Raw genomic sequence first — 26332 nt, 5'->3', positions numbered from 1 at the left:
TCTCACTTGATGGGATAGTCAGCAAGAAATGGAGGAATGGGAACTATTGATGTTGACTAACTGTTATTTGGCAAGTTTTGAAGGCCCAACTTACTGATGCAACTTTTAACTTTGCTAACAATGAAACACAACACATTATTACAGGGTGTTATGTGAATTTTATTATCACAATAAAGTGCTGAAAGTAAAGGCAATATGCTGAAGCCTTCAGCAAGGTGGGGTCAGAGTTGTCTGTTCTGCCAGTGGACCATCTAGGGCATAACCTCCGGTCAAAGTTCATCTCCAGAGTCAGCAATGCTTTGGAGGACATAGTGCAGGGAGCTACTCCGTGATATCACAAGGATTTCAGTGGAGTCTGCTTGTGGGTGTGTGAAGTTTTTAAACTATATCCATTCAAACTGAAAACACCCAGCACTACAATTATGGTTTTGTCCTTTCAAGGTGCGATTAAACCCAAGGAGAGCATTTTGAACCACATAACATGAAAGCAAAGTAATCATGGTTATATGTCTGCTGTTGGTGTTGCTTGTAGTGGGAGCAGTTTATTGGCACAATAGTAAAGTGTATTGGTTTAACTGTGATTGGTAGCAATATGCAGAGTAAACTGACTAACAACAATGCAGCTGGTGGCTGAGATAAGGGAGGAGGTAGGAGGCCTTTATAGAATAGATCCTGCACATTTGTGGCTTTGGGAGTGTGTGTTTTGAGGTGGTGGTGGTGGGGGGGGGGTGAGGGCTGTGGTAATGATTGTTGAGGTGAGCTCATAGGTGAACATTTATGAGTTTACAAACTGACCAAATCAGGTGATTGAGATGCGCACGTCGACATCAAATGTAACAATACTGTGTCTTGTGATGCCTGTGGTGAAAATAGCTGGACTTAACGTCCCCTAATGAAGCGCTGATTTTCTGGAAGTATGTTTTAATATCACCGTGTATTTCAATAAGTTCTTCCAATAACTTATTGTTTCTCCTCTGTTCCTCCACGATCTCCTGCCGCAGATTAAGATTACTCTTGCACGAACTTTCTGAATAATGAGATTTCCGCTTCCCTCCCCCCATGGCTTTTTGCTGCCTCGGCATTGTGCCCGAGGTCATTTCTTCATTTCTCAACGTCATGGATTGCATGCTGTCTCGCTTTCGCTTTTCTGGGACTAACTTCTGTTTAATGTCTTGCTCTGTTTTCTGACTTAGACGTTGAATAGGATGTTGATGTGATGAGGACCTCTCTGTGTTAGTAACAAAACATTTGACATTAAAAGTCGTGTGACATTTCGAACCTTTTCAAACCCTTACAATCCTCATCACTGTTGTGCTAGTTTTTATAGAGCTCCTATTTATTCTACAGAACCAGGGCTCAATTCATTAAAATTCAACTGACCAGTTGAACATTCATTCAATATATATAATCAATGAATGAATTTCCCGGTCTCAATGGTTTCTGGATTTCAGCAAACATTCAAGCCATGACCATCAAGACAAGTCATTCTATTGCAGACACCAGACACTCCCATACAAGCAGCCTCCGCACATGCAGCCTTACATCTGCGCACATTCAGAGGCTGAACTCCAAGTCATAGTCAACATCTTCACTGAGGCATACGAAAGCATGGGCCTTACACTAAACATCCGTAAGACAAAGGTCCTCCACCAACCTGACCCCGCCACACAGCACTGCCCCGCAGTCATCAAGATCCACAGCGCGGCCCTGGACAACGTGGACCACTTTCCATACCTCGGGAGCCTATTATCAGCAAGGGTAGACATCGACGACGAGGTCCAACATCGCCTCCATTGTGTCAGCGCAGCCTTTGGCCACCTGAGGAAGAGAGTGTTTGAAGACCAGGCCCTCAAATGTGGCACCACGCTCATGGTCTACAGGGCTGCAGTGATACCCTCCCTCCTGTATGACTCAGAGACGTGGACCATATACAGTAGGTACCTCAAATCGCTGGAGAAATACCACCAACGATGTCTCTGCAAGATCCTGCAAATCTCCTGGGAGGACAGACGCACCAACGTTAGCGTCCTCGATCAGGCCAACATCCCCAGCATCAAAGCACTGTCCACACTCAACCAGCTCCATGGTGCGGGCCACATAGTTCGCATGCCTGACACAAGACTCCCAAAGCAAGTGCTCTACACAGCAAGCGAGCCCCAGATGGGCAGAGGAAACGTTTCAAGGACACCCTCAAAGCCTCCCTGATAAAATGCAACATCCCCATCGACACCTGGGAGTCCCTGGCCAAAGACCGCCCTAAGTGGAGGAAGTGCATCCGGGAGGGCGCTGAGCACCTCGAGTCTCATCACCGAGAGCATGCAGAAATCAAGCGCAGGCAGCGGAAGGAGCGTGCAGCAAACCAGTCCCACCCACCCTTTCCTTCAACCACTATCTGTCCCACTTGTGACAGAGACTGTAATTCCCGTATTGGACTGTACAGTCACCTAAAAACTCACTTTTAGAGTGGAAGCAAGTCTTCCTCAATTCCGAGGGACTGCCTATGATGATGATGATCACACACGAGTGCTACCAGTTAATGTTTACAAGCTAAGATAGCGCTGGGGCCTTTATTTTCAATATATGCAAGACCCACCTTGTCAGAGACAATTGCAATAAAGGAGAACTCAACTCCTCTTTAACAAAAGTAAAGTTTAGTAATTCAACCGTCAATGCATGATCTTCTACCAAGTGTATAATGACCATTTGGTCAAAGAACTGCTGATGCCAGAGAGCTGGTCCATTGAAAAATCAACTCTTTTGGGAGAGGAAAGGAGTGGAAAATATCGGATGGAAAAAGTGAGGTCCTCAATGGAGACAGAGGATTCTAACTCCAAAACTTTAAATCTGGTTAATGGGGAATGAGAAAATCTTACAAGGATGAAGTGGACAGTTAACTTATCTTGCAGAAATTCTTTGCGCACACTTACTTATTTCTAGTTCCGATTTGTGCTGTGGGAATAATTTTGAGTAGCTGCGGCTTGCTGAGGATTTGTTCCAAACCTGGTCCTTCATCTCTTCCAGAAGCTCCTCTGCGTGTTTCCTTCAAAAAAGAAAATCAGAATGGTATCAGGAAGATCATTTTATAGTTCGAGATGCAACACGTCCATTATGCAAATGATATGACACACTGTAGCATAAGAATATGATTCCTTTATCAGTATGGAGAAACAAGACAGGAAGCTGGAGGCCAATAATACAGCAAGGTTTTTTGGGACATGTCCAACAAAATCCGAACCATTAGGCCCAACTGTAAATGCTAACCACTGACCCTCTAACTACCAACTTTAAACGGGCCGTGGTGTTAGTAATCATTGTGAGGTCATCGGTGATGCAGGCAGACCAGGTTGTCACTAATTACTTGGAATCTTTTTGAGCATGCTCACTGAACATTCAAACATCATCATCATCATCATCATCATCATCATAGGCAGTCCCTCAGAATCGAGGAAGACATACTTCCACTCCTGAAGTGAGTCCTTTGGTGGCCGAACAGCCCAATATGAGAGCCACAGACCCTGTTACAGGTGGGACTGACATTCGTCGGGGGAAGGGGTGGGTGGGACTGGTTTGCTGCATGCTCTTTCCGCTGCCTGCGCCTGGCCTCTTTACACTCGTGGCCTTGAGATTCGAGGTGCTCAGCACCCTCCCGGATGCACTTTCTGCACCTCAGGCGGTCTTCGGCCAGGGTCTCCCAGGTGTCAGTGGTGATGTCGCACTTTACCAGGGAGGCTTTGAGGGTGTCCTTGTAACATTTCCGCTGCCCACCTTTGGCTCGTTTGCCATGAAGGAGCTCCGCATTAAGCATTTGCTTCGGGAGTCTCGTGCCTGGCATATGAACTATGTGGCCTGCCCAGTGAAGCTGATCGAGTGTGGTCAGTGCTTCAATACTGGGGATGTTAGCCTGGGCGAGGACGCTGATGTTGGTGCGCCTGTCCTCCCAGGGGATTTACAGGATCTTGCGGAGACATCGTTGGTGATATATCTCCAGTGATTCGAGGTGTCTTCTGTACATTGTCCGTGTCTCTGATCCATACAGGAGGGCGCATTCAAACACATCTCATTGGCATAATCATTTTACAAATTTGCTGAAGTTCATTCTATAGCAAAAAGACATTAATAATTTTTTGATTGTGAAGATCTCCAGAAATCAGGTACAAATTCACAGGTAGCCCAGCAGCTTTAGCCTGGCCTCAATAGGAGCAATAAAAAAATTCTAATTAATGAATGATTTGCAGAATTTTCCACTAAGCTGCTAAAGGTGCTGGTAAATCTCCACCAGGACTTATATAAAAAACCCCATTGTATTGTGGACCCAGTCACATAACCTGCTTCCTACCACAATAATACTAAAAAACTAACGACACAATACAAAGAATAGGAGCAGGTTTTCCAAATTATCAAACATATTTGAATAAAACTGACTTAATTTGACTGGAAAATGCAGTAAAGATAGAAAGAAAAGACTTTATATAGCGCCTTTCACAACCTCAAGACATCCCAAAGTGCTTCACACCCAATGAAGTGTTTTGAGGTGTAATGTAGGAAAATGTGGCAGCCAATTTGTGCACAGCAAGGTCCCACAAACAGCCATGAGATAAATGACCAGATGATCAGCTTTTGCTGGTGTTGGTTGAGAGATAAATGCTAGCCAGGACACCAGGAGAAATACCCTGTTGAATAGTGCCATGGATTCTTTGACGTTCAGCTGGGAGGGCTTTTTTCTTAATTTCTTTCACCTCCAGGGAATGTACCAAAACCTCACTGACCTTCCTGGAGAATGCTGGTGAATGAGATGGTCTTGCGTTCGGGATATTACTGGTGACAGATTCTCTTCAGAATCTCCTTGGGACTTATGCAACGTCTCCTCCAGATGCTGCTTGAGTTGGGAGACCTCTATCTCCAATGCCTGAATCACCTCACTGCAAACACAATATCAAATACAAATGATTAAAGGTGCAAGGAAAATATCGAATTGACTTGGACCAGGCCAATTCATTCACAAAATAATTGCAATTCAGAAATTAACTTGGGGAAATTGATACCTCTTAGTAGCACGGTTACTTGCCTGGACCAACGGAGCACTCAGGCACCAGTTGGTTACAAATCCATTCCAAATGCGGTTACCAAATTGAACATTCGGCATTTTAAGCCAGGGTTGATGCAGGGATGGCACACCTGCTCATTGTGCCACTATCAAACCATTAGTAAATTCCTGATTGGATTTTTTTTGTCCCACAGAAGTGCTACATATATATAATTAACAAGATGCAATGAGATTCTTATCAATACTTACTCTCTAGCTGAGTGAATGCTCAAAGGACTGGAACTGTAATGGACTTTAGGATGGAAAGCTAAAGGCGATGAGATTAGAGATGAGCGACACAACCTCTGCTTGGTATAAGCACTGGGGCCACTTTGAACATCAGGCTCTGACTCAGTACGACCTTAAATAAAGTAAGGACACATCTTCTCAGGATCAGATTATTTCCCAAAAGACTAGACTTTAGAATACATTAAAAATGACTATTGTAATATATTGACCAAATTTTAAAAAATGCAATTTCAATTTCCTTCTATTCTGCCATGCAATGTGGTATAACGCCAATCCCTTCACAAGATCCACTTTCTGCACCATTCCTTTCCTCCACCAGTCAACTTTAGGTCTTCTCTGGGCAAGACCATCAATTTATGTGCAGCTTTCCACTTTGCACACCCACCCACACGCAACTGGGGTGAGAGAGACCATCTTAAATTGAATTCACTTCGGGGGCAAAAGAGATAGAGAGAGATGTGAAAATGAGAGATTTTCATGAATTTGTGTTGGATTTGAACCCAGGTTTCAGTTGAAAGAACAACGTACTAATCCGTGGTGTCACCCATAAATATATTTAAAGGTAATTGAGACTTCTGGGTTTTGGGAGGCCTAAAAGCAGAAGGCGGCTTGATTCCTCGGCCCAGTAACCCACCTACTTCACTGCAGAACCCAACCATTTTAATTTGCCTCCCTACAAATTTTCTATTCCCTGAATTGTACACAACTCCCCAATATTGAGCAGACTTGCAATGTAACCCCGCCTCTCCAAGTCTCATAGATCAGTTATTGGAAGGTCGACAAAAGTAGAATTGATTAACTAGCCCTTTTCTTTTTCTTCCTTTCGGAAAGCATCTTACCTTTGCTTCATAGCATCCAGAAGGCCTGCATGAAAGAGAGGTCACCCTGAGTGTCAAAGTACACAGGTCATAACCTGCTTCCCGCCACGTGGCGAGACTGACTGGCTGCACTGCCTTCCATCAGCTCCCTTTCTTACAAATTCTAAAAATGTTCTACTTACTGACAAAGGTCTCCTGTTCAAACTCACTCATTAGGCTGCCGGTCCACTGCTGAGGTGAGCTGGTACGGGATGGATCTGCCAGTGCAACGCTGTCCCGCCTCATTATGTTGCTCAGTCGTACAGTCGTCGGGTATTCATAGTCCGTCATGCCTCTCTGATCAGACTCCTGAGGCCGTAAGGCTCGGTTAGCATGCGTATCATCCCGTGTAGGAAATTTTAGCAAAGTCTCCCTTTGGCTTTGACGTCTGTGATGGGAAAAATTGTAAAGATTGAAATTTAACTATTGTTCAGAAGTTCTGTGGTCCTCTCATCTTATTTGAGTGAATTACAAAATACAATATCAGTGACTTCTCATTGTTCTCCAGTACTCTGGAGAAAGTTATGAGAATCACTGTACCGATTATAGTATTGACCAAGTGGAAAAGTTCCGGTGCTCTGGAGAAAGTTATGAGAATTACTGTACCGACGATAGTATTGAACACAAGTGAAACAAGATGCAATCTGCTCTCACTGAACTAAAAGCTACACACACCTTCCAGTTCAGGCACTGACCAATGGGAGTGGACCAACTCACACTACCCCTACAATGTATCCGAGTCAATCTATCAGAGGAGTGCTCCTTCCTATTCCACCGCGGTATCTGCACATGATCTTCAGCTCCTCACTTTGGAAGATTTCCACACGGAAACGAATGCCACTTGAACTTTTATTTATTTTGGACACTTTACAAGTGCAAGAAAGTGTCATCACCTGAACTGGATATCAACTACTTCCCCATGTGTGAAGGCAAATGATGGAGACTGGTCGTTTTTTTTCATTTGTCCTTATTCATTCACGGGATGTGGGCATTGCTGCCAAGGCCGGCATTTATTGCCCATCCCTAATCGCCCCTTGAGAAGGTGGTGGTGAGCCGCCTTCTTGAACCGCTGCAGTCCGTGTGGTGAAGGTGCTCCCATAGTGCTGTTGGGGAGGGAGTTCCAGGATTTTGACCCAGCAACGATGAAGGAACGGCGATATATTTCCAGGTCAGGATAGTGCGGGACTTGGAACTGGTGGTGTTCCCAGACGCCTGCTGCCCTTGTCCTTCTAGGTCGCTGTGCTGCCTAGCACCCCAGTTACCCAGCTCTTTAAATTATACTCAGAATAATTTTGCCTCTATTTGTTCACTAGAAATTAGAGGGGTTTTCCCTCTCTCATTAGGTGGCACAGTCACCTCTTCAGCCAGAGACAACTGTAACAAAGGCGGGGCAACAGGCATCTCTGTTATAATTTATGTTGTGTCTATTGAGAGCACAAAAAAAGATGAACATAAGAAATAGGAGCAGGAGTAGGCCATTTGGCCCCTCGAGCCTACATTCACAGTTTTGGTCTCCTAACTTGAGGAAGGACATTCTTGCTATTGAGGGAGTGCAGCGAAGATTCACCAAACTGATTCCCGGGATGACGGGACTGATGTATCAAGAAAGACTGGATCAACTGGGCTTGTATTCACTGGAGTTCAGAAGAGTGAGAGGGGACCTCATAGAAACGTTTAAAATTCTGACGGGTTTGGACAGGTTGGATGCAGGAAGAATGTTCCCAATGTTGGGGAAGTCCAGAACCAGGGGTCACAGTCTAAGGATAAGGGGTAAGCCATTTAGGACCGAGATAAGGAGAAACTTCTTCACCCAGAGAGTGGTGAACCTGTGGAATTCTCTACCACAGGAAGTAGTTGAGGCCAATTCACTAAATATATTCAAAAGGGAGTTAGATGAAGTCCTTACTACTCGGGGGATCAAGGGGTATGGCGTGAAAGCAGGAAGGGGGTACTGAAGTTTCATGTTCAGCCATGAACTCATTGAATGGCGGTGCAGGCTAGAAGGGCTGAATGGCCTGCTCCTGCACCTATTTTCTATGTTTCTATGTTTCAATAAAATCATGGCTGATCTGATCATGGACTCAGCTCCACTTCCCTGCCCACTCCCCATAACCCTTCACTCCCTTATTGCCCAAAAATCTGTCTATCTCCGCCTTAAATATATTCAATGTCCCAGCGTCCACAGCTCTCTGGGACAGAGAATTCCACAGATTTACAACCCTCTGAGAGAAGAAATTTCTCCTCCTCTCAGTTTTAAGAGACTATGCCCCCTAGTTTTAGTTTCCCCTATGAGTGGAAATATCCTCTCTGCATTCACCTTGTCGAGCCCCTTCTTTATCTTATATGTTTCGATATAAGAAATAAATATCTGCGACTTCCTTTAACTCAAAAAAGGAGGAAATTGGTTTCTATTGGTAGAAACATAAATGTACCACCTCACACATATTGGCCTCAATTTTGGCCCAGCCTGCTTTTCGGCGCACTTACCGGAGTTGCGCCGCTTTTCTTCGTTCAGAAGTGCGCCGAAAAATTTCCCTCCCACTTTGGCCACTGTCTGGCCTCCTCCCTGTGGTCACGCAGCTTGGCCAGTCGAGTCGGGGGTAAAGCCAGCGTCCTGTGCCGAAAACTGCCAGGACGCCTGCACATGCGCAGTGGAGTGTCCGCGCATGCGCAGTAGCTCCTCGCTCCCAGCCTCTCTGTGTCTTGCTGCAGCTGCTGTGTGGGACCCGATTCTGGCCAAATGTTGTTGTGAGTAGGGGTAGTTGATTTGAAGCTTTAATCACTTTAATCTTAGAACTCGCACCGGGAGACCACTCGGCCAGGGCAAGGGGCGGGCAGGAGAACTGATAGAAATCACTGGCAGGCAGGAGCACTATCAGTTCTCCTGCCTGCCCCTAGCCCAGGCCGAATGGCCTCCGATGTACCTACCTGCGCTGATCTCTTTAACTCTCCGCAAGGGTTTTCTGAAGTGGCCACATACGCTGGCCTAAGTATAAATGGAGTAACTATTAGCTGGCCAAAGTTGCCTAAATGGGCAGAACTGGCGTAGGTGGCTGGTAACGCCCCTTTTGAGAAAAAAAACTAAACTAAAAAAATCATAACTAACTCACTTACACTGGTGCAAACTGAATGTGCAAAATGGGGATTTGTACGTTACGCCAGAAAAACCAAGTTACTCCAAAAAAAAACGGAGCAACTCCTGGCCGAAATTGAGCCCATTAGATGCAAATAAATAAAAGGCCACTAAATATCTTGTGCCATCTTCATTGTGTTTTATGTATTTCATACAATTAATCAGTTATTCCATACCAGCCTCACTGTGTGGGCATAAAGAGAAAAGTATTAAGGTGGTTTGTCCTCAGTCACATTAGTTGTGATTCATTTGGCTGACTGTGATTAAGTTAACATAAAGTTTTCTTTGTCAGTAGCAACAAGTTACACTTGTATAGCACCTTTAAGGGAGTGCTGCACGGTCGGAGGTACCATGGGACGTTAAACCGAGGCCCCATCTGCCCCCTCAGGTGGACGTAAAAGATCCCATGGCACTATTCGAAGAAGAGCAGGGGAATTCTCCCCGGTGTCCCGGGGCCAATATTTATCCCTCAACCAACATCACAAAAACAGATTATCTGGTCATTATCACATTGCTGTGTGTGGGAGCTTGCTGTGCACAAGTTGACTGCTGCGTTTCCCACATTACAACAGTGACTACACTCCAAAAGTACTTCATTGGCTGTAAAGTGCTTTGAGACATCCGGTGGTCATGAAAGGTGCTATATAAATGCAAGTCTTTCTTCCTTTTAAGGTACCAGAACATCCCAAGGTGCTCCACAGAGAGATGGGTCACCTACTGATCAGGTACAGTGAGAAATTTAGGGCAGGTGACCACAAATGTAGATTTTAAGGAGGCTTTTAAAATAAAAGATGGGGATAGATTTGGCGAGGTGGGGGGGTTTAATGAAGAGAATTTTAAAGAGCAGAATGTTGACAGGGATATAAACAATGTTGTGATATACTGTTGGTTGGTTTCCTTCTTCCAGGTTTATGAAAAGATATCCACGGATAAAGGTTCCCTGTCTTCACGGGCCAATGCAATGGCATTACCCACAGGGGCAGGCCCCTGTGCCAACTCCATCGCCTGGGCGCACGTTTGTTCTGTGAAGCACCCCCCACCCCAGCCTGATATCACACTGTATAGCTCAACTATACGAAAGACAGCAAGTATGGTGCATACATTTTTAAGGGATATACTGGATAGTAACTCTCAAGCTGTCAGCTAAATGGAATTGAAGGTGATGTCAACATAATGTTCTTTTGCCGACTTACCTTGTGATGTTGTCAGTTTTACTGCGATTGTGCTCTAAGTACTTTGAGGATTAATTAAATGGAACTGTGAGTCATATCCATGCTCACCTCAACCCGAGAATCTCTGGTGGACAAAATCAGTACTGTCCCCAGGCGAGACGTCCTGCAGCAGGCGCAGAAGGCCCCCGCCGGCAGTGGAATTGGGGTTAGCGCCCGGGAGAGGAAGTGGTGCGTGGCAGCAGCCCGACACAGGAGCGGAGTGCCAGGCTCCACGACTGCAGGAGGGCAAGGCCGCGACCGGTAAGTCGGACATTTTTCAAAATATCGGTGCTGCACCGCCCCTTTAATTTTCGCCCCGCGAGGGGGCTGAAACCCCCGGTTCGCGACCCGCGAGGCTGGCGGGGACATCGACCACGGCAGCCTCATGGGACGAGCCCGAATTTTCACTCTGGGGCGAAAACGGGTCGCTGCGATCGGTGATGACGGCAGCAATGAGGCGCTGCCGGTTAGCGACTCCGCCAACTCCCGCGGGACTTCGCGCGAGTCGGTAGCAGCCCTGCGCGAGAAGTCATTCGCTCCCCGTTAGCGCGCGCACCCCCCCCCGGCAGAAACAACCCGAATTTGCCCCTGCTCTTCTTCAAAATAATGCCATGGGATCTTTTACCTCCACCTGAGAGAATAGACGGGGCCTCGGTTTAACGTACCATCAGAAAGACAGCACCTCCGACAGTGCAGTGTTCCCTCAGTACTGCAACTGGGAGTGTCAGCCTAGCTTCATGTGCTCAAGTCCCTGGAGTGGGACTTGAACCTTGAACCTACAACCTTCTGACTCAGAGGCGAGAGTGCTGCCCACTGAGCCACAGCTGACACAATTGGAAAGGACAAGGAAGTTTTTGGTCGGCAAGGAGCCAATCCCGACCAAGGACAAACACAATTGGGGCTGGCCCGGCACACGGAAGACTTCAATAACTTGCTGGTAAAGAATCGATAGAAGATGGCCAACAGCAAAACCTGTCTGTGCTGGCAAATCTAAAAGCAATGCCATGTGCCCACTCAGATACTGGCGTTAACAGTGCAGAATCAGTTTGGCATCGACACGGAACATGAAAGTCCATTCGCTTGTCTACAACATTTCATTCGGCACAGCAATTGAAGTGTTTTCTTTGGTACCTGCTCTTTGGGCGTTGATGCTCTGGAGTCTGAATGGCTGGGGTGAGCCTGCTGCTCTCAGATCCCACAAACCCACTGTCCGTCTCTGGAGAAACAATGCGATCCTGAAAAGGCAGAGCACACTCCTTGATACTGTGAGCTAGGCAGAGGTCCTTTATAGGCCGAAACATCTTCTGAACCCAGTCTGAGAAGCAACAGTAAGGTGCCCAGAGATATATGTAGAGCGAGAACAAGAGAATACAGGAACTCTTGACCCCAGTCATTGATGCAGGTTTCTTTTATTCAGGAATGTAAGGATAGGAGTCGATCCTTCCCATCACTGCATATCCCTTCCTTCAGTACCGGAAGAAATGGATTTTGAAAAAGGGTTTAAAGTTTATTTATAATACAAATATAAATTCAACAAGTATATAGGTATACAGTTCCCCCTTTCTTATAAAGTCAGTAAATAAACACTTCTAAACGATCATAAAACCAAACACTTTAGTGCGGAAAACACAGACACAAAATCTTTGCGAATGAGATATCTGATACAAACTGTCCCGTTATAGTCGTTTCACATCGTTATCCATCATTTCCTTTTATAAGGCCCTCCTGAAAACTTCTGTCTTTGACCAAACTTTTAGGCACCCTCCTGATATCGCCCTCTCTGGCTTGACGTCCATTATAATTTGACTATGCTCCGTGAATATCTTGAGATGTTTTTCTACATTAACAGGTGCTATATAAATATAAATTGTTGTTATCCATGACCTGGTGGAGATGATTAAAACAAATATCACTTTCTCTCGATCTAAAAGACAGTTATTATATATTATATACGGCACAGAAACAGGCCATTCGGCCCAACCAGTCCATGCTGGCGTTTATGCTCCACTCAAGTCTCCTCCCGTCTTTCCTCATCTAACTCTATGAGCATAACCCTCTATTCCCTTCTCCCTCACCTGCTTGTCCAGCCTCCCCTTAAATGCATCGATACTATTCGCTTCAACCACTCCCTGTGGCAGCGAGTTCCACATTCTCACCACGCACTGGGTAATGAAATTTCTTCCAAATTCTCTATTGGATTTCTGGGTGACTATCTTATATTGATGGCCTCTAGTTATGCTCTTTCCCACAAATGGAAACACTCTCTCTGTATCCATTCTATCACAACCTTTCAGAATTTTAAAGATTCATAATTAGGTCATCCCCTCAGCCTTCTCTTTTCAAGGGAAAAGAGACCCAGCCTGTTCATACATTGTTGATAGGTACACCCTCGCATTTCTGGAATCATCCCTGGAAATCGTTTTTGCACCTTCGTGAGTGCCTCTATATCCGTTTTATGATATCACCAGAACTGTACACAGTACTCCATGTGGTCTAACTAAGGTTCAATACAAGTTTAGCATATCCTCTCTACTTTTCAATTCTATCCCTCTAGAGATAAACCCTGGTGCTTGGCTTTCTTTTTTGTTAACTTACGTGGCTACTTTAAATGATTTGTGTATTTGTATTCCCAGATCCCTTTGTCCTCTACCCCATCTAGATTCTTATTTTCCAAGTAATGTGCGACCTCCTTATTTTTCGTACCAAAATGTAATATCTCACTAATCTGAAATTCATTTACCAATTATATGCCCATTCTGCAACTTTATTAATGTCTTCTTGTAATTTGTTGCAGTCCTCCTCAGTATTAACTATTTCCCCGCAATTTGGTGCCGTCTGTTATAAAATCACGGGTGGTGGCCAATGCAAGTTTGGAGAGGGGCAGCTGAAGGGTCCGTTATCTTCACTGCCGAGCAGACTAAGCCAATTACTCTGTTCGGAAAAAACTGACAGAATGTTACCCACCTCTCCTTTTAATGGCAACCTTGCTCTCTTTGTACAGATTTTAGCTGTAGTACCAGAAGGCCAATTTGTGAAGAGCTGGGGAATGTGACAGTGCTTTACGGCAATCTCGAGATTGTATAGGTCGGGGGCTTCAGGAACACAGCTTCATCTTTGCTACTATCAGAATCTTGAAATCTCTGCCTGGTGTCTAAAGCAAATTCTCACTCAGTTTCTGACCTGCATTTTGGCCAATGGTAGCAGTCTGAATCATTTTGAAATGTCTTTACAGAAAGGACTGCGTCACCTTTAGGTGGGATTACTGTTCCACACAAATCACTGCAGTTGTTGTGAACCGGCTTAAAATAATGACAGCACAAAGAGAGCTTATTCAGCTTTTGTGATGACTGTTGTTCCTTCACACTCACACTAAAGGTTCTGTGTGTTCCACAATGCTCCACATCTTTAGTCTGTGCTAATGCTGCATCAGGCGATCGGGCGTCAGTATGAATTAATGCCACCGACATCCAATAGAAACAGAGGCAGGAGGCAGCAGCCCTGCAGCGCATCTGGCACCATCTGGTGTACCTTCCTGGAACTACAGGTGTTCTCTGCAGATGGAGAGCCACTGACAGCTTGGGATCTTTGGATAGAAATACGTTATATAAAAGGAACTGACCAATTAATTGCCTCCAACTAGGAGTGTTCCATGCTGTAACACAATATTACTCAAACACCTTCGAACAAATCTAGGGCCACACTGTCTCCTGGTGCTGAAATCCATCGACTGAAAGGTCCGATCTGAAATGGCCCACTGCAGTATTTAAATAGTCTTATTTCTGAATCAAACAGAATGCCTTAATGTTAGTTTAGCAGCGGTATGAAGTCTGTTACCATTTCATTGGAATTTGTAGAATGCTTTCTAGCTGACCTATATGTCCAGTTCTCTGGCATTTGGCTTTCTAAACACTGGGAGAGTATACAAATAAATTTCACCAGTGAGTTAATAGCTCAATGGCTAATTCAAAGCATGTCCCCACTTCAGTAAATAACCAGCCAGAGATATCTTCAAAGCGTATATAATTTACAGTGCCAATGACTCACTGAGATACGAACTGATGCCAAGTTAATACAATCTACTGTTACTGCAGCGTGTTGGCTGTGATTGTTGGCAGGGCAATGCAGGGTAGGATTGATCCCGATGTCAACAGCACATTAAAGGACACAAAGTGCGAGGGAACGGAATAACATAAGGTACACATACTGAACCGTCGGTATTGTATCCTCACACAAGTGGTACATAATATTGATATATAATCTAACCAAACGGCTTGGATGATACCACGGGCCCGAAAATCACCATCCGCGAAGGGACGGCCACCGCAGAGTTTGGGCCGCCGCGTTCGGGTGATTTTCCCTCCCCGAGCCGTATTCAGCTCGGGGAGGGTTTGAGCGGTGTTCACTTCCGCCGAAAACGGCGCGGTGAAGCCGCTGTAAAGGAAGATTTCCCGCGATGAGCTGTGCAGTGTGCGGGCCGCTGGAAAGGGACTAGCACAGCAACATTCACCGAGGAAAAGGTTGGAAAAGGTTGGACTTTTCCCGGCAATGCCCCCGCGAGGTTTTCGATGCGGTGCTCAAACGTGACACCACTCGGGCCCTTTGGTAGGTAAAAGGTTTTATTAATTATTAGTGTTTTTATTTCATTTTCCAGCATTCGCAGTATTTATCTTTTCATGTAGTTTTATTAATTGTTTTGGCTCCATTAAACCTGCTGAGTGCTGCTCAGAGGTTTGCACATACCCCTGTACTTTTGTACAACTTTCCGGTCTGACTCTTTAGTGGAGGCCTGTGGGCTGCAGAGACCTGCTTGGCAGGGTTCACTCTGAGGATGGGAGGAGTGCTGGGAGGGCGACACCTGGTACACCTGCTCAGAAGGTGTTGCCGTTAGCACCGTGCAGAGAGGCAGTGGGCAAGGGAGGCAGCAGCCATGATTCGTTCATTCTGCGCCAGACCAGTGTGTCCGCCGTCTTCACCGGCCTGAATCAGGATTGCGGTTGGCTGCTTGGGGGACAAGGGATATCCTCTGTCCACTTGGCTGCTCACTCCTCTGCGGAACCCCTGGACAGCGCCAGAGCATGCATACAATGACGCTCATTGTGCCACCAGGTGTATCATCGAGCAATGCATTGGCATCCTTAAGCCGAGATTCCGGACCGCTCTGGTGGCACCTTGCAGTACTCTCCTCAACGGGCTCCACAATCGTCATGGTCTGCTGCATGCTGCACAACCTGGCCACCATGAGGGGACAGCCACTGGAGGTCGAGCCAGCAGTACCACCTGAGGAGGAGGAGGAGGAGGAGGGGCAGGAGGAAGAGTGGGTGGAAGAGGAGGAGGAGGCGGAGGATCCCCGTCGCCCCAGAGCTAAGAGGCGTTGACCCATCGGCACCCTGGAAGGGCCGGGTGCAGACTGGCCAGCCCGCTCCTGGGAGGGTGCGTCCTCATATACCTGGAGGTGCCTGACACCGCCCCTGCAATCTCCCTCCATGCATTAGGTACTTGCGGTCTGCCAGGTCTCCCCACGTCAGGAAACAGGATTCTTCTTCTGTCCTCCACATCGCCCATCAGTGTCTCCAGCTCCATATCAGTGAACCTGTTGGCTCTCCCTGCACCTCTTACACCAGCCATCCTTCCAAACTCCATCCCCCCTCAGGGCCTTGCTGCAAACACTGGCCTTTTGCAGCTGGCTCATTAGAAACCCTTACCTGCATACTGAATTTATCAGTGGTGATAACGCTCAAATTAAGACAGCCACACCGCTGAAAAATCCACTTTGGAAGGGTTCATTAGCGCTGGAACCCATCTGTTCACTTTTGAAGCTGAATAGGGGGTGGCCCAGCAACGGAAACATTTCGGCGCTAAAGCCACAAAAAGATGGGGGGGAGCACCAGTTTTCCAGCGGCCCTGAATTCCGGGGCCCATAACTCATGAGAGTGAGCTATCACTTAAATTAGGATTACTATACTGGCATTATTTATCACACTTAAAAAAAAATGTAAAAAAGTTATGGCCACTTCTCAGCTTTGGCTCCATTTTGATGCCAGTGGTATCCGTCAGTGCTCTCCCAGTCACTGAGGGTGCTCACGCTGCAGGGCTTCCAACAGACTGCCTTTGCTACCTCTAGACTTGACTATTCCAACGCACGCCTGGCCGGCTTCCAACGTTCTACCCTACGTAATCTAGAGGTGATCCAAAACTCGGCTGCCCATGTCCTAACTCGCACCAAGTTCCGCTCACCCATCACCCCCTGAGTTCGCTGACCTACGTTGTCTTCCGGTTAAGCAATGCCTCAATTTTAATATTCTCATCCTTACTTTCAAATCCCTCCATGGCCTCGCCCTTCCCTATCTCTGTAATCTCCTCCAGCCCCATAACCTCCTGAGATGTCTGCGCTCCTCTAATTCTGCCCTCTTGAACATCCCCGATTATAATCACTCAACCATTGGTGATCTTGCATTCTGTTGCCTGGGCCCTAAGCTCTGGAACTCCCTCCCTAAACCTCTCCACCTCTCTTTCCTCCTTCAAGATGCTCCTTAAAACCTACCTCTTTGACCAAGCTTTTGGTCACCTGCGCTAATTTCTACGTATGTGGCTCGTGTCAAATTTTTTTATCTCATAATACTCCTGTGAAACACCTTGGGACGTTTCATTACATTAAAGGTGCTATATAAATTCAGGTTGTTGTTGTTGACTGATATTGAACATGGACAGCTGAAAGTTAAAATGTTCATTGTGTATTAACCAGCGACACTTCATCACAGTATTGTCAAAGCCGGTGTAGGAGTGGCTTTCCCGCGCGGCATCTAAAAGGTACTTTTTGCAAGTTGAGTTGTATTGATCAGTTCCTGGGGTTATGAACTGTATGATCAGCAGCTTGAGCCTAACGGAGATTAGTTACGTTGTGAGCTACCTTGTGAAACTGAAGTGCAGCTCCCTGCCCACATTCTCCATACGACCAAGTCCAGCCAGTCTATCTATTAGAAACACCAACTGAGACAAATTTTCGCCATCGGTATATGCGTTTTAAAAGAAACTACGATATTAAAGCCTTACTGTACAGGAATTACCAACACTGCAGTGCATTTTTCTCAAAAATTAATAGTACCATAGCAGCAACAAAAGCAGGATAAATGCATGATCTGGGTTCTGATTGGCAGAAAAAAATGATTACAGGAAAAAAAACACATACAGTTACAGCTGGGAGTTTCCAAAGAGTTGCATGACAAGACCTGACCTTTGACTCTGCTTGTCCAACAGAATTTCCCCAGAATGCAGTTCAGAGCAGAGCAGCCATAAAACATTGCCACCCGAAGCCCGACTGCTTACTGTTGGCCCCAAGCCCTTCCACTCCTCCCTTACCGCAAGAGGCAACGTTATGGGGACTTCACTGTACCCTCATTCTTTTGCGTTGATATTCTAAACTGAGAGATTAAGGAATACTAAAGAGACATTTTAGCTATGAGGAAAGATTGCAGAGGCTGGGGTTGTTTTCTTCGGAACAGAGAGGCTGAGGGGAGACCTTATTGAGGTGTATAAAATTATGAAGGGCCTGGATAGAGTGGATAGGAAGGACCTAATTCCCTTAGCAGAGGGATCAATAACCAGGGGGCAGAGATTTAAAGTCAGTGGTGGAAGGTTTAGAGGGGATTTGAGGGAAATTTCTTTTCACCCAGAGGGTGGTGAGGGTCTGGAACTCATAGAAACATAGAAAGTAGGTGCAGGAGTAGGCCATTCGGACCTTCGAGCCTGCACCACCATTCAATAAGATCATGGCTGATCATTTACCTTAGTACCCCTTTCCTGCTTTCTCTCCATATGCCTTGATCCCTTTAGCCATAAGGACCATATCTAACTCCCTCTTGAATATATCCAATGAACTGGCATCAACAACTCTCTGCGGTAGAGAATTCCACAGGTTAACAGCTCTCTGAGTGAAGAAGTTTCTCCTCATCGCAGTCCTAAATGGCTTACCCCTTATCCATTGACTGTGTCCCCTGGTTCTGGACTTCCCCAACATCGGGAACATTCTTTCTGCATCTAACCTGTCCAGTCCCGTCAGAATTTTATGTTTCTATGAGATCCCTTCTCATCCTTCTAAACTCCAGTGAATACAGGCCGTCGATCCAGTCTCTCCTCATATGTCCGTCCAGCCATCCCGGGAATCAGTCTGATGAACCTTCGCTGCACTCCCTCAATAGCAAGAATGTCCTTCCTCAGATTCGGAGACCAAAACTGAACACAATATTCCAGGTGAGACCTCACCAAGGCCCTGTACAACTGCAGTAAGACCTCCCTGCTCCTATACTCAAATCCCCTAGCTATGAAGGTTAACATAGCAGTTGCCTTCTTCACCGCCTGCTGTACCTGCATGCCAATTTTCAATGACCGATGTACCATGACACCCAGGTCTCGTTGCACCTCCCCTTTTCCGAATCTGCTGCCATTCAGATAATATTCTGCCTTTGTGTTTTTGCCACCAAAGTGGATAACCTCACATTTATCCACATTATAATGCATCTGCCAGGCGTTTGCCCACTCACCTAACCTGTCCAAGTCACCCTGCAGCCTCTTAGCGTCCTCCTCACAGCTCACACCGCCACCCAGCTTAGTGCATCTGCAAACTTGGCGATATTACACTCAAATTCCTTCATCCAAATCATTAATGTATATTGTGAAGAGCTGGGGTCTCAGCACTGAGCCTTGCGGCACCCCACTAGTCACTGCCTGCCATTCTGAAAAGGACCCATTTATCCTGACTCTCTGCTTCCTGTCTGCCAACCAGTTCTCTATCCACGTCAGTACATTACCCCCAATACCATGTGCTTTAATTTTGCACACCAATCTCTTGTGTGGGACCTTGTCAAAAGCCTTTTGAAAGTCCAAATACACCCATCCACTGGTTCTCCCTTGTCCACTCTACTAGTTACATCCTCAAAAACCTCTAGAAGATTTGTCAAGCATGATTTCCCTTTCATAAATCCATGCTGACTTGGACTGATCCTGTCACTGCTTTCCAAATGTGCTGTTATTTCATCTTTAATAATTGATTCCAACATTTTCCCCATTACATATGTCAGGCTAACCAGTCTATAATTACACGTTTTCCCTCTCCCTCCTTTTTTAAAAAGTGGTGTTACATTAGCTACCCTCCAGTTTATAGGAACTGACCCAGAGTCAATAGACTGTTGGAAAATGATCACCAATGCATCCACTATTTCTAGGCCACTTCCTTAGGTACTCTGGGATGCAGACTATCGTGCCCCGGGGATTTATCGGCCTTCAATCCTATCAATTTCCCGAACACAATTTCCCGCATAATAAGGATTTCCTTCAGTTCCCCCTTCTCACTGGGCCTTCGGTCTCCTAGTATTTCTGGAAGGTTATTTGTGTCTTCCTTTGTGAAGACAGAACCAAAATATTTGTTCAACTGGTCTGCCATTTCTTTGTTCCCCATTTTAAATTCACCTGAATCTGACTGCAAGGGACTTACGTTTGTCTTCACTAATCTTTTTCTCTTCACATATCTATAGAAGTTTTTACAGTCAGTTTTTATGTTCCCATCAGGGAGAACTCCCCTGCTCTTCTTTGAACTAGTGGCTGTGGGATCTTTTACATCCACCTGAGAGGGCAGACGGGGCCTCGGTTTAATGTCTCATCCGAAAGATGGCACCTCCGACAGTGCAGTGCTCCCTCAGTATTGCCCCTCCGACAGTGCGGCGCTCCCTCAGCATTGCCCCTCCGACAGTGTGGCGCTTCCTCAGTACTTCCCCCTCCGACAGTGCGGCGCTCCCTCAGCACTGCCCCTCCGACAGTGCGGCGCTCCCTCAGCATTGCCCCTCCGACAGTGCGGCGCTCCCTCAGCACTGCCCCTCCGACAGTGCGGCACTCCCTCAGTACTGCACCTCCGACAGTGCGGCGCTCCCTCAGCACTGCCCCTCAGACACAGCACGTTCCCTCAACACTGCCCCTCCGACAGTAAGGCGCTCCCTCAGCACTGCCTGAAAGGGTGGTAGAGGCAGAAATCCTCACCACATTTAAAAAGTACTTGGATGTGCACCTGAAGTACCGTAATCTACAAGGCTATGGACCAAGAGCTGGAAAGTGGGATTAGGCTGGGTAGCTCTGTGTCAGCTGGCGCAGACACGATGGGCCGAATGGCCTCCTTCCGTGCTGTAAATTTCTATGATTCTATTATTTCTATGATTCTATTTTCTTTAAAACTGCACATGCTCAGAGCTACCCTGCAGAGAGGGAAGGAAAATGACAGGCCAAGTTCAATCTATGCAACTCGTGGACCGTGTGCCGAGTACATGGACAAAAGTCGAGGAGCAACGATGCAGAAATGCATCCAGTTTTAGTCTCCGTATTTAGGGAAGGCTATACTTGCATTGGTGGCTGTTCAGAGAAGGTTCACTGGGTTGATTCCGGCAATGAGAGGGTTGACTTATGAAGATAGGTTGAGCAGGTTGGGCCTATACACATTGGAGTTCAGAAGAATGAGAGGTGATCTTATCGAAACATATAAGATAATGAGGGGGCTCGACAAGGTGGATGCAGAGAGGATATTTCCACTGATAGGGAAAACTAAAACTAGGGGACATAGAATAAGGGGTCGCCCATTTAAAACTGAGATGAGGAGGAATTTCTTCTCTCAGGGTTGTAAGTCTGTGGAATTCTCTGCCCCAGAGAGCTGTAGAGGCTGGGTCATTGAATATATTTAAGGCGGAGACAGACAGATTTTTGAGGGAATAAAGGGTTATGCGGAGTGGGCAGGGAAGTGGAGCTGAGTCCATGATCAGATCAGCCATGATCGTATTAAATAGCGGAGCAGGCTCGAGGAGCCAGGTGGCCGACTCCTGCTCCTATTTCTTATGAGCCCTCAGTAAACAGACTGATCGTGCCTGTGCTATATTACTGCACTGTTTGCTACTGGTAATACTTTTGGAGCAGTGACTGCAGATAGCATGGAGTTATACCGTCCAATTGAGTCACTCTCGAGGCTGCACACACGTATTTAAGTGTACGTGGAAAGCTGCTCACTGCTCTCCGACCTTCAGTAATATATTCAAAGCTAGGAAAGAGCTGATGGGACAGTTGGATCCTTCTTCACGTTAAACGTTTTAACATGAAGCTCTAAGACTGTTCAGTGGAATGCTCCACAGCTTGGCTTGTGTGAGACTAGCTCCTGCACGTGGCTCCCAGTTCAGTGCTGGGGAATCGCAGTTATATTGTCCTTGTAGTTTGTGACACAAAAACTGCGTCACATCAATGTCGGAAGTGCAGTATAAATATTCCTCGAACATTTGATTGATTGTCAACTTCGGCTGTTTTGGGAGGAATGTAAAATGACCACTGGAGGGCACCACGTCAATGGATGGTGAAGTTTAAAACCATCAGCACCACAAACTATCTGTCCTTTTGGGACACAGAATAAGAACACATATGGCCCGTTTCTGGCTCTGAACTCAGTCCGTGTGTAAAAGAAACGTGTTTACTTGAACTATAGTTAAATCCCTACTGAGGTTTTCAACCTCTTCATTGCTGTCTCGAGAGCGATTCGCACTCTATACTAACGGACTGCACACCTATGTGTGGTATCAGTTGTCTGTGATATCGAGGAACCTCTGTAGCCTCCTGTACTGTGCTATTTTACCTTGTAGCAGTGAGCATTAAACGTCAGCTCGGAGGCTGAGGAAACAGCGGTGATTTTATCAATGGCTAAAACTGGTCATTGATATGAATCAAAAAGTAAGTTGCAAAAGCAAGACAAGCCTGTGCGTATCTAAAAAGGGTGCTTGGGAAAAGACCCTGATGAATGGTCATTACTTGAATTGTAAACCTGTCCTTTGTCTTTTCAGATACAGGAGATTTGCTGTGTACTGCCAGCACTTTCTGCTTTTGTTTATGTTTGTTTTTCTTTTCATCAAAGCTGGTCAGTCACCCGTTCTATCTTTTGTACTTAGAAATGTATACCGACAGAAAACGTGGCATCAAATCTACAGCACGTCCCCTCCCCAAAACAACAACACACATCACATTGTAAGTGGGCACTGTACCTCGAGAGGGACGGACTTGGTCTGGTGTGGAGCTTTGTGAGGCATGTGTTCCGGAGAAGCAATTCCATCCACACAAGCCACACTTCTTCGACGGGAAATGTCCCTCTTTTCTGCAAGGTAGGCTCCTTTGGAGTCGGGAGACACAGTGCGTTGTCTGATTGCAGCAACTTTGGCCAACGAGAACTCTCTGTCTAGTACTGGCTGGTGTCTCTCCTTGAAACGATTGGCTTGCATTTTCATTGGTTGTCTCCTTTTGTAAATGAAGATAATGTCATTGACCCATTGAAGACGAAGAAAAATCAATAAACAGACGGATGGGGCAACCTGTCTGAAATTGCCGCCGGGCCGGAAGCAGCGGGAACGGGTTCTGGCATGGCTCGTGTTCTCGCCGCGATGGGCACACGCTGACCCCTTACTGACCGGCGGTGACCCCCTTTCCAAACCCCGTGTGGAATTGTCTCGCGGGGGGGCGCCACTGACAGGTTTGGCCTGCGGGAAGCTGTGTGTGGTCGGGCGGCCGACAATTATGCCCGCGGGTTCGGCCGGGCAGCCTGCCGCTCCCTCTTGGGTACTGGCCGCTGGCCTGGCCGAAACTCCCCCCAAAAGCCCAGTGGGCCCCAGGAAAATATCGGCAGAGCTCTCAGCACCTCTCTTCTGTAACCGAAGGGGAGGGACGGTGTGATGCGCCAGCGCGACTCGGCACGTCTGCGTCGTGCTGATGTTATCAGCGCGGCGCTGGTGATTGGTCGGGGCGGCTGACCCACAGCCGCCCGCAACACCACCACCACCAGGAAAAAAACAAAGTACTGAATTTCACCGGAATCTCCGCCCCATGGATTGGGGCAGAGAAAAACCTCTAAAGACGGAAAGTACACTCAATTTCGGCCCCTCTATATTAAAGACATAAAGAGGTCACGTTGTATCAAATTCCACTGAGGTGGCTGCAACTACTTAACAGGAATTAAAGCACTGAAAATGGGTCCTTCCTGTTCGGATACTCACGGTTCGGGCGTTTTCCTGCTGTATTTGTCCAGATCATCTTTCGAAGCCATTGTCCTTCCTTCTTGGATTGGTTGCACCGTCTCCATCTCCTGAGCATGCGCAGTTGGGGGTGACTGCGGTGATTCAGTGTTTTCCCTCACTCTATCAAGGTCTAGTGAGAGGGGTAAATCCTTGAAGTTTTTACACCTGGAAACCAGAAAGGAAACGATTCGTTTGCACTGAAAAGGGAGGAGGACACAGCTGCCGGCCTGTAATGAACGGAGGGGGTGAGCACCTTGAGCAGGACAGCTCGTGATTTGTGAATGTTATCTGACCAGGGATCGGCCACTGCCTGTCTTACTCTCCGCTGTATTACGTAGTTTGGTATCTGCTGTCTCTAGAACACAAGGCAGCAACTCTTCAGGTCATCGTTTTCAATAGTTTACTAATAAAGCCACTTTTAGGATATCAATCCCTATTATGTTGATCAGGCAGCAGAGAAATCAAGTTTTTTTAATGTTAGTTACAAATGAAGAATCAAAAGTAAAGGAATGCTTCAGCCTCTTTTGTGTCAGCTGTGGCTCAGTGGGGAACACACTCGCCTCGGAGTCAGAAGGTTGTGGGTTCAAGTCCCACTCCAGAGACTTGAGCACATTAATCTAGGCTGACACCCCAGTGCAGTGCTGAGGGAGTGCTGCACTGTCGGAGGTGCCGTCTTTCAGCTGAGTTGTTAATCCGAGGCCCCGTCTGCCCTCTCAGGTGGACGTAAAAGATCCCATGGCACTATTTCGAAGAAGAGCAGGGGAGTTCTCTCTCAATCAACATCACAAAAACAGATTATCTGGTCATTATCACATTGCTGTGTGTGGGAGCTTGCTGTGCGCAAATTGGCTGCCGCGTTTCCTACATTACAACAGTGACTACACGCCAAAAGTACTTCATTGGCTGTGAAGCGCTTTGAGATGTCCGGTGGTCGTGAAAAGCGCTATATAAATGTAAAACTTTTTTTGAACATTCAGAAGTTCTGCATATGACAGGATTCTATTCCAATTCATTAAATCATAGTTCACAAGATAATCACCATCCAACTTTGGAAAGCTTGAAGTTAGCTTAAACTGTATACAGATACCAGGAAAACGTGGCGATATCATCATGTCATTTCCTCAGTGAAGAGCTTCTTCAGCCAAAGCAACTTGCTTAAAAGATTTTGCTAATGGTATGCCATGTGGACCATGGGACGTTTGCAACGCAGAGACTATAGGGTAGATATTTTGAATCCTTCCCCTTTCGCAAACATGGCTGAGCTTCCGACCACATATCCTCTCCATTACCAAGACCGCTTACTTCCACCGCCGTAACATCACCTCTGTCTCTGCTCTTGCCTCAGTTCATTGCTGCTGAAACCCTCATCTGTGCCTTTGTTACCTCTCGATTCGACTGTTCCAGCGCTCTCTTGGACGGCCTCCCACCTTGCATCTTCCGTAAACTTGAGCTGATTCAAAGCTCTGCTGTCCGTATCCTAACTCGCACCGAGCCCCGCTCACCCATCACCCCCTGTGCTCACTGAACCGTGTCCTAACTCACACCGAGCCCCGCTCACCCATCACCCCCTGTGCTCGCTGACCCGTGTCCTAACTCACACCGAGTCCCGCTCACCCATCACCCCCTGTGCTCGCTGACCCGTGTCCTAACTCGCACCGAGTACCGCTCACCTATCACCCCCTGTGCTCGCTGACCCGTGTCCTAACTCGCACCGAGTCCCGATCACCCATCACCCCCTGTGCTCGCTGACCCGTGTCCTAACTCGCACCGAGCCCCACTCACCCATCACCCCCTGTGCTCGCTGACCCGTGTCCTAACTCACACCGAGTCCCGCTCACCCATCACCCCCTGTGCTCGCTGACCCGTGTCCTAACTCACACCAAGTCCCGCTCACCCATCACCCCCTGTGCTCACTGACCCGTGTCCTAACTCGCACCGAGTCCCGCTCACCTATCACCCCCTGTGCTCGCTGACCCATGTCCTAACTCGCACCGAGTCCCGATCACCCATCACCCCCTGTGCTCGCTGACCCGTGTCCTAACTCGCACCGAGTCCCGATCACCCATCACCCCATGTGATCGCTGACCCGTGTCCTAACTCGCACCGAGTCCCGATCACCCATCACCCCATGTGCTCGCTGACCCGTGTCCTAACTCGCACCAAGTCCCGCTCACCCATCACCCCCTGTGCTCGCTGACCCGTGTCCTAACTCGCACCGAGTCCCGCTCACCCATCACCCCCTGTGCTCGCTGACCCGTGTCCTAACTCGCACCGAGTCCCGATCACCCATCACCCCCTGTGCTCGCTGTCCCGTGTCCTAACTCGCACCGAGTCCCGATCACCCATCAACCCCTGTGCTCGCTGACCCGTGTCCTAACTCACACCGAGTCCCGATCACCCATCACCCCCTGTGCTCGCTGACCCGTGTCCTAACTCGCACCGAGCCCCGCTCACCCATCACCCCCTGTGCTCGCTGACCCGTGTCCTAACTCACACCAAGTCCCGCTCACCCATCACCCCCTGTGCTCACTGACCCGTGTCCTAACTCGCACCGAGTCCCGCTCACCTATCACCCCCTGTGCTCGCTGACCCGTGTCCTAACTCGCACCGAGTCCCGATCACCCATCACCCCCTGTGCTCGCTGACCCGTGTCCTAACTCGCACCGAGTCCCGATCACCCATCACCCCATGTGCTCGCTGACCCGTGTCCTAACTCGCACCGA

At 47.3% G+C, this 26332-nt stretch overlaps 1 protein-coding gene across 2 annotated transcripts in view; it reads right to left on the bottom strand.

Annotated features, from left to right (window-relative positions):
- Positions 1–26332, bottom strand: part of akna (AT-hook transcription factor) — a 205024-nt gene that overhangs the window by 18902 nt on the left and 159790 nt on the right. Inside the window, exons 11-17 of one of the 2 annotated variants that reach the window (XM_070862780.1) lie at positions 23589–23774; positions 22587–22836; positions 11665–11768; positions 6333–6577; positions 5294–5444; positions 4767–4919; positions 2928–3040 (exon numbers count right to left, since the gene is read on the bottom strand). In XM_070862780.1, the coding sequence (XP_070718881.1) occupies positions 2928–3040; positions 4767–4919; positions 5294–5444; positions 6333–6577; positions 11665–11768; positions 22587–22836; positions 23589–23774 (1202 nt within the window). The remainder of the gene's footprint in view (positions 1–2927; positions 3041–4766; positions 4920–5293; positions 5445–6332; positions 6578–11664; positions 11769–22586; positions 22837–23588; positions 23775–26332) is intronic. The other variant, XM_070862781.1, reaches the window with a different exon arrangement.

This window comes from Pristiophorus japonicus, chromosome 20, assembly GCF_044704955.1.
Source record: "Pristiophorus japonicus isolate sPriJap1 chromosome 20, sPriJap1.hap1, whole genome shotgun sequence".
Classification (NCBI taxonomy): domain Eukaryota; kingdom Metazoa; phylum Chordata; class Chondrichthyes; family Pristiophoridae; genus Pristiophorus; species Pristiophorus japonicus.
The sequence above is the reverse complement of the archived record's forward strand: the minus strand, read 5'-3'. Positions and strand labels throughout refer to the sequence as shown.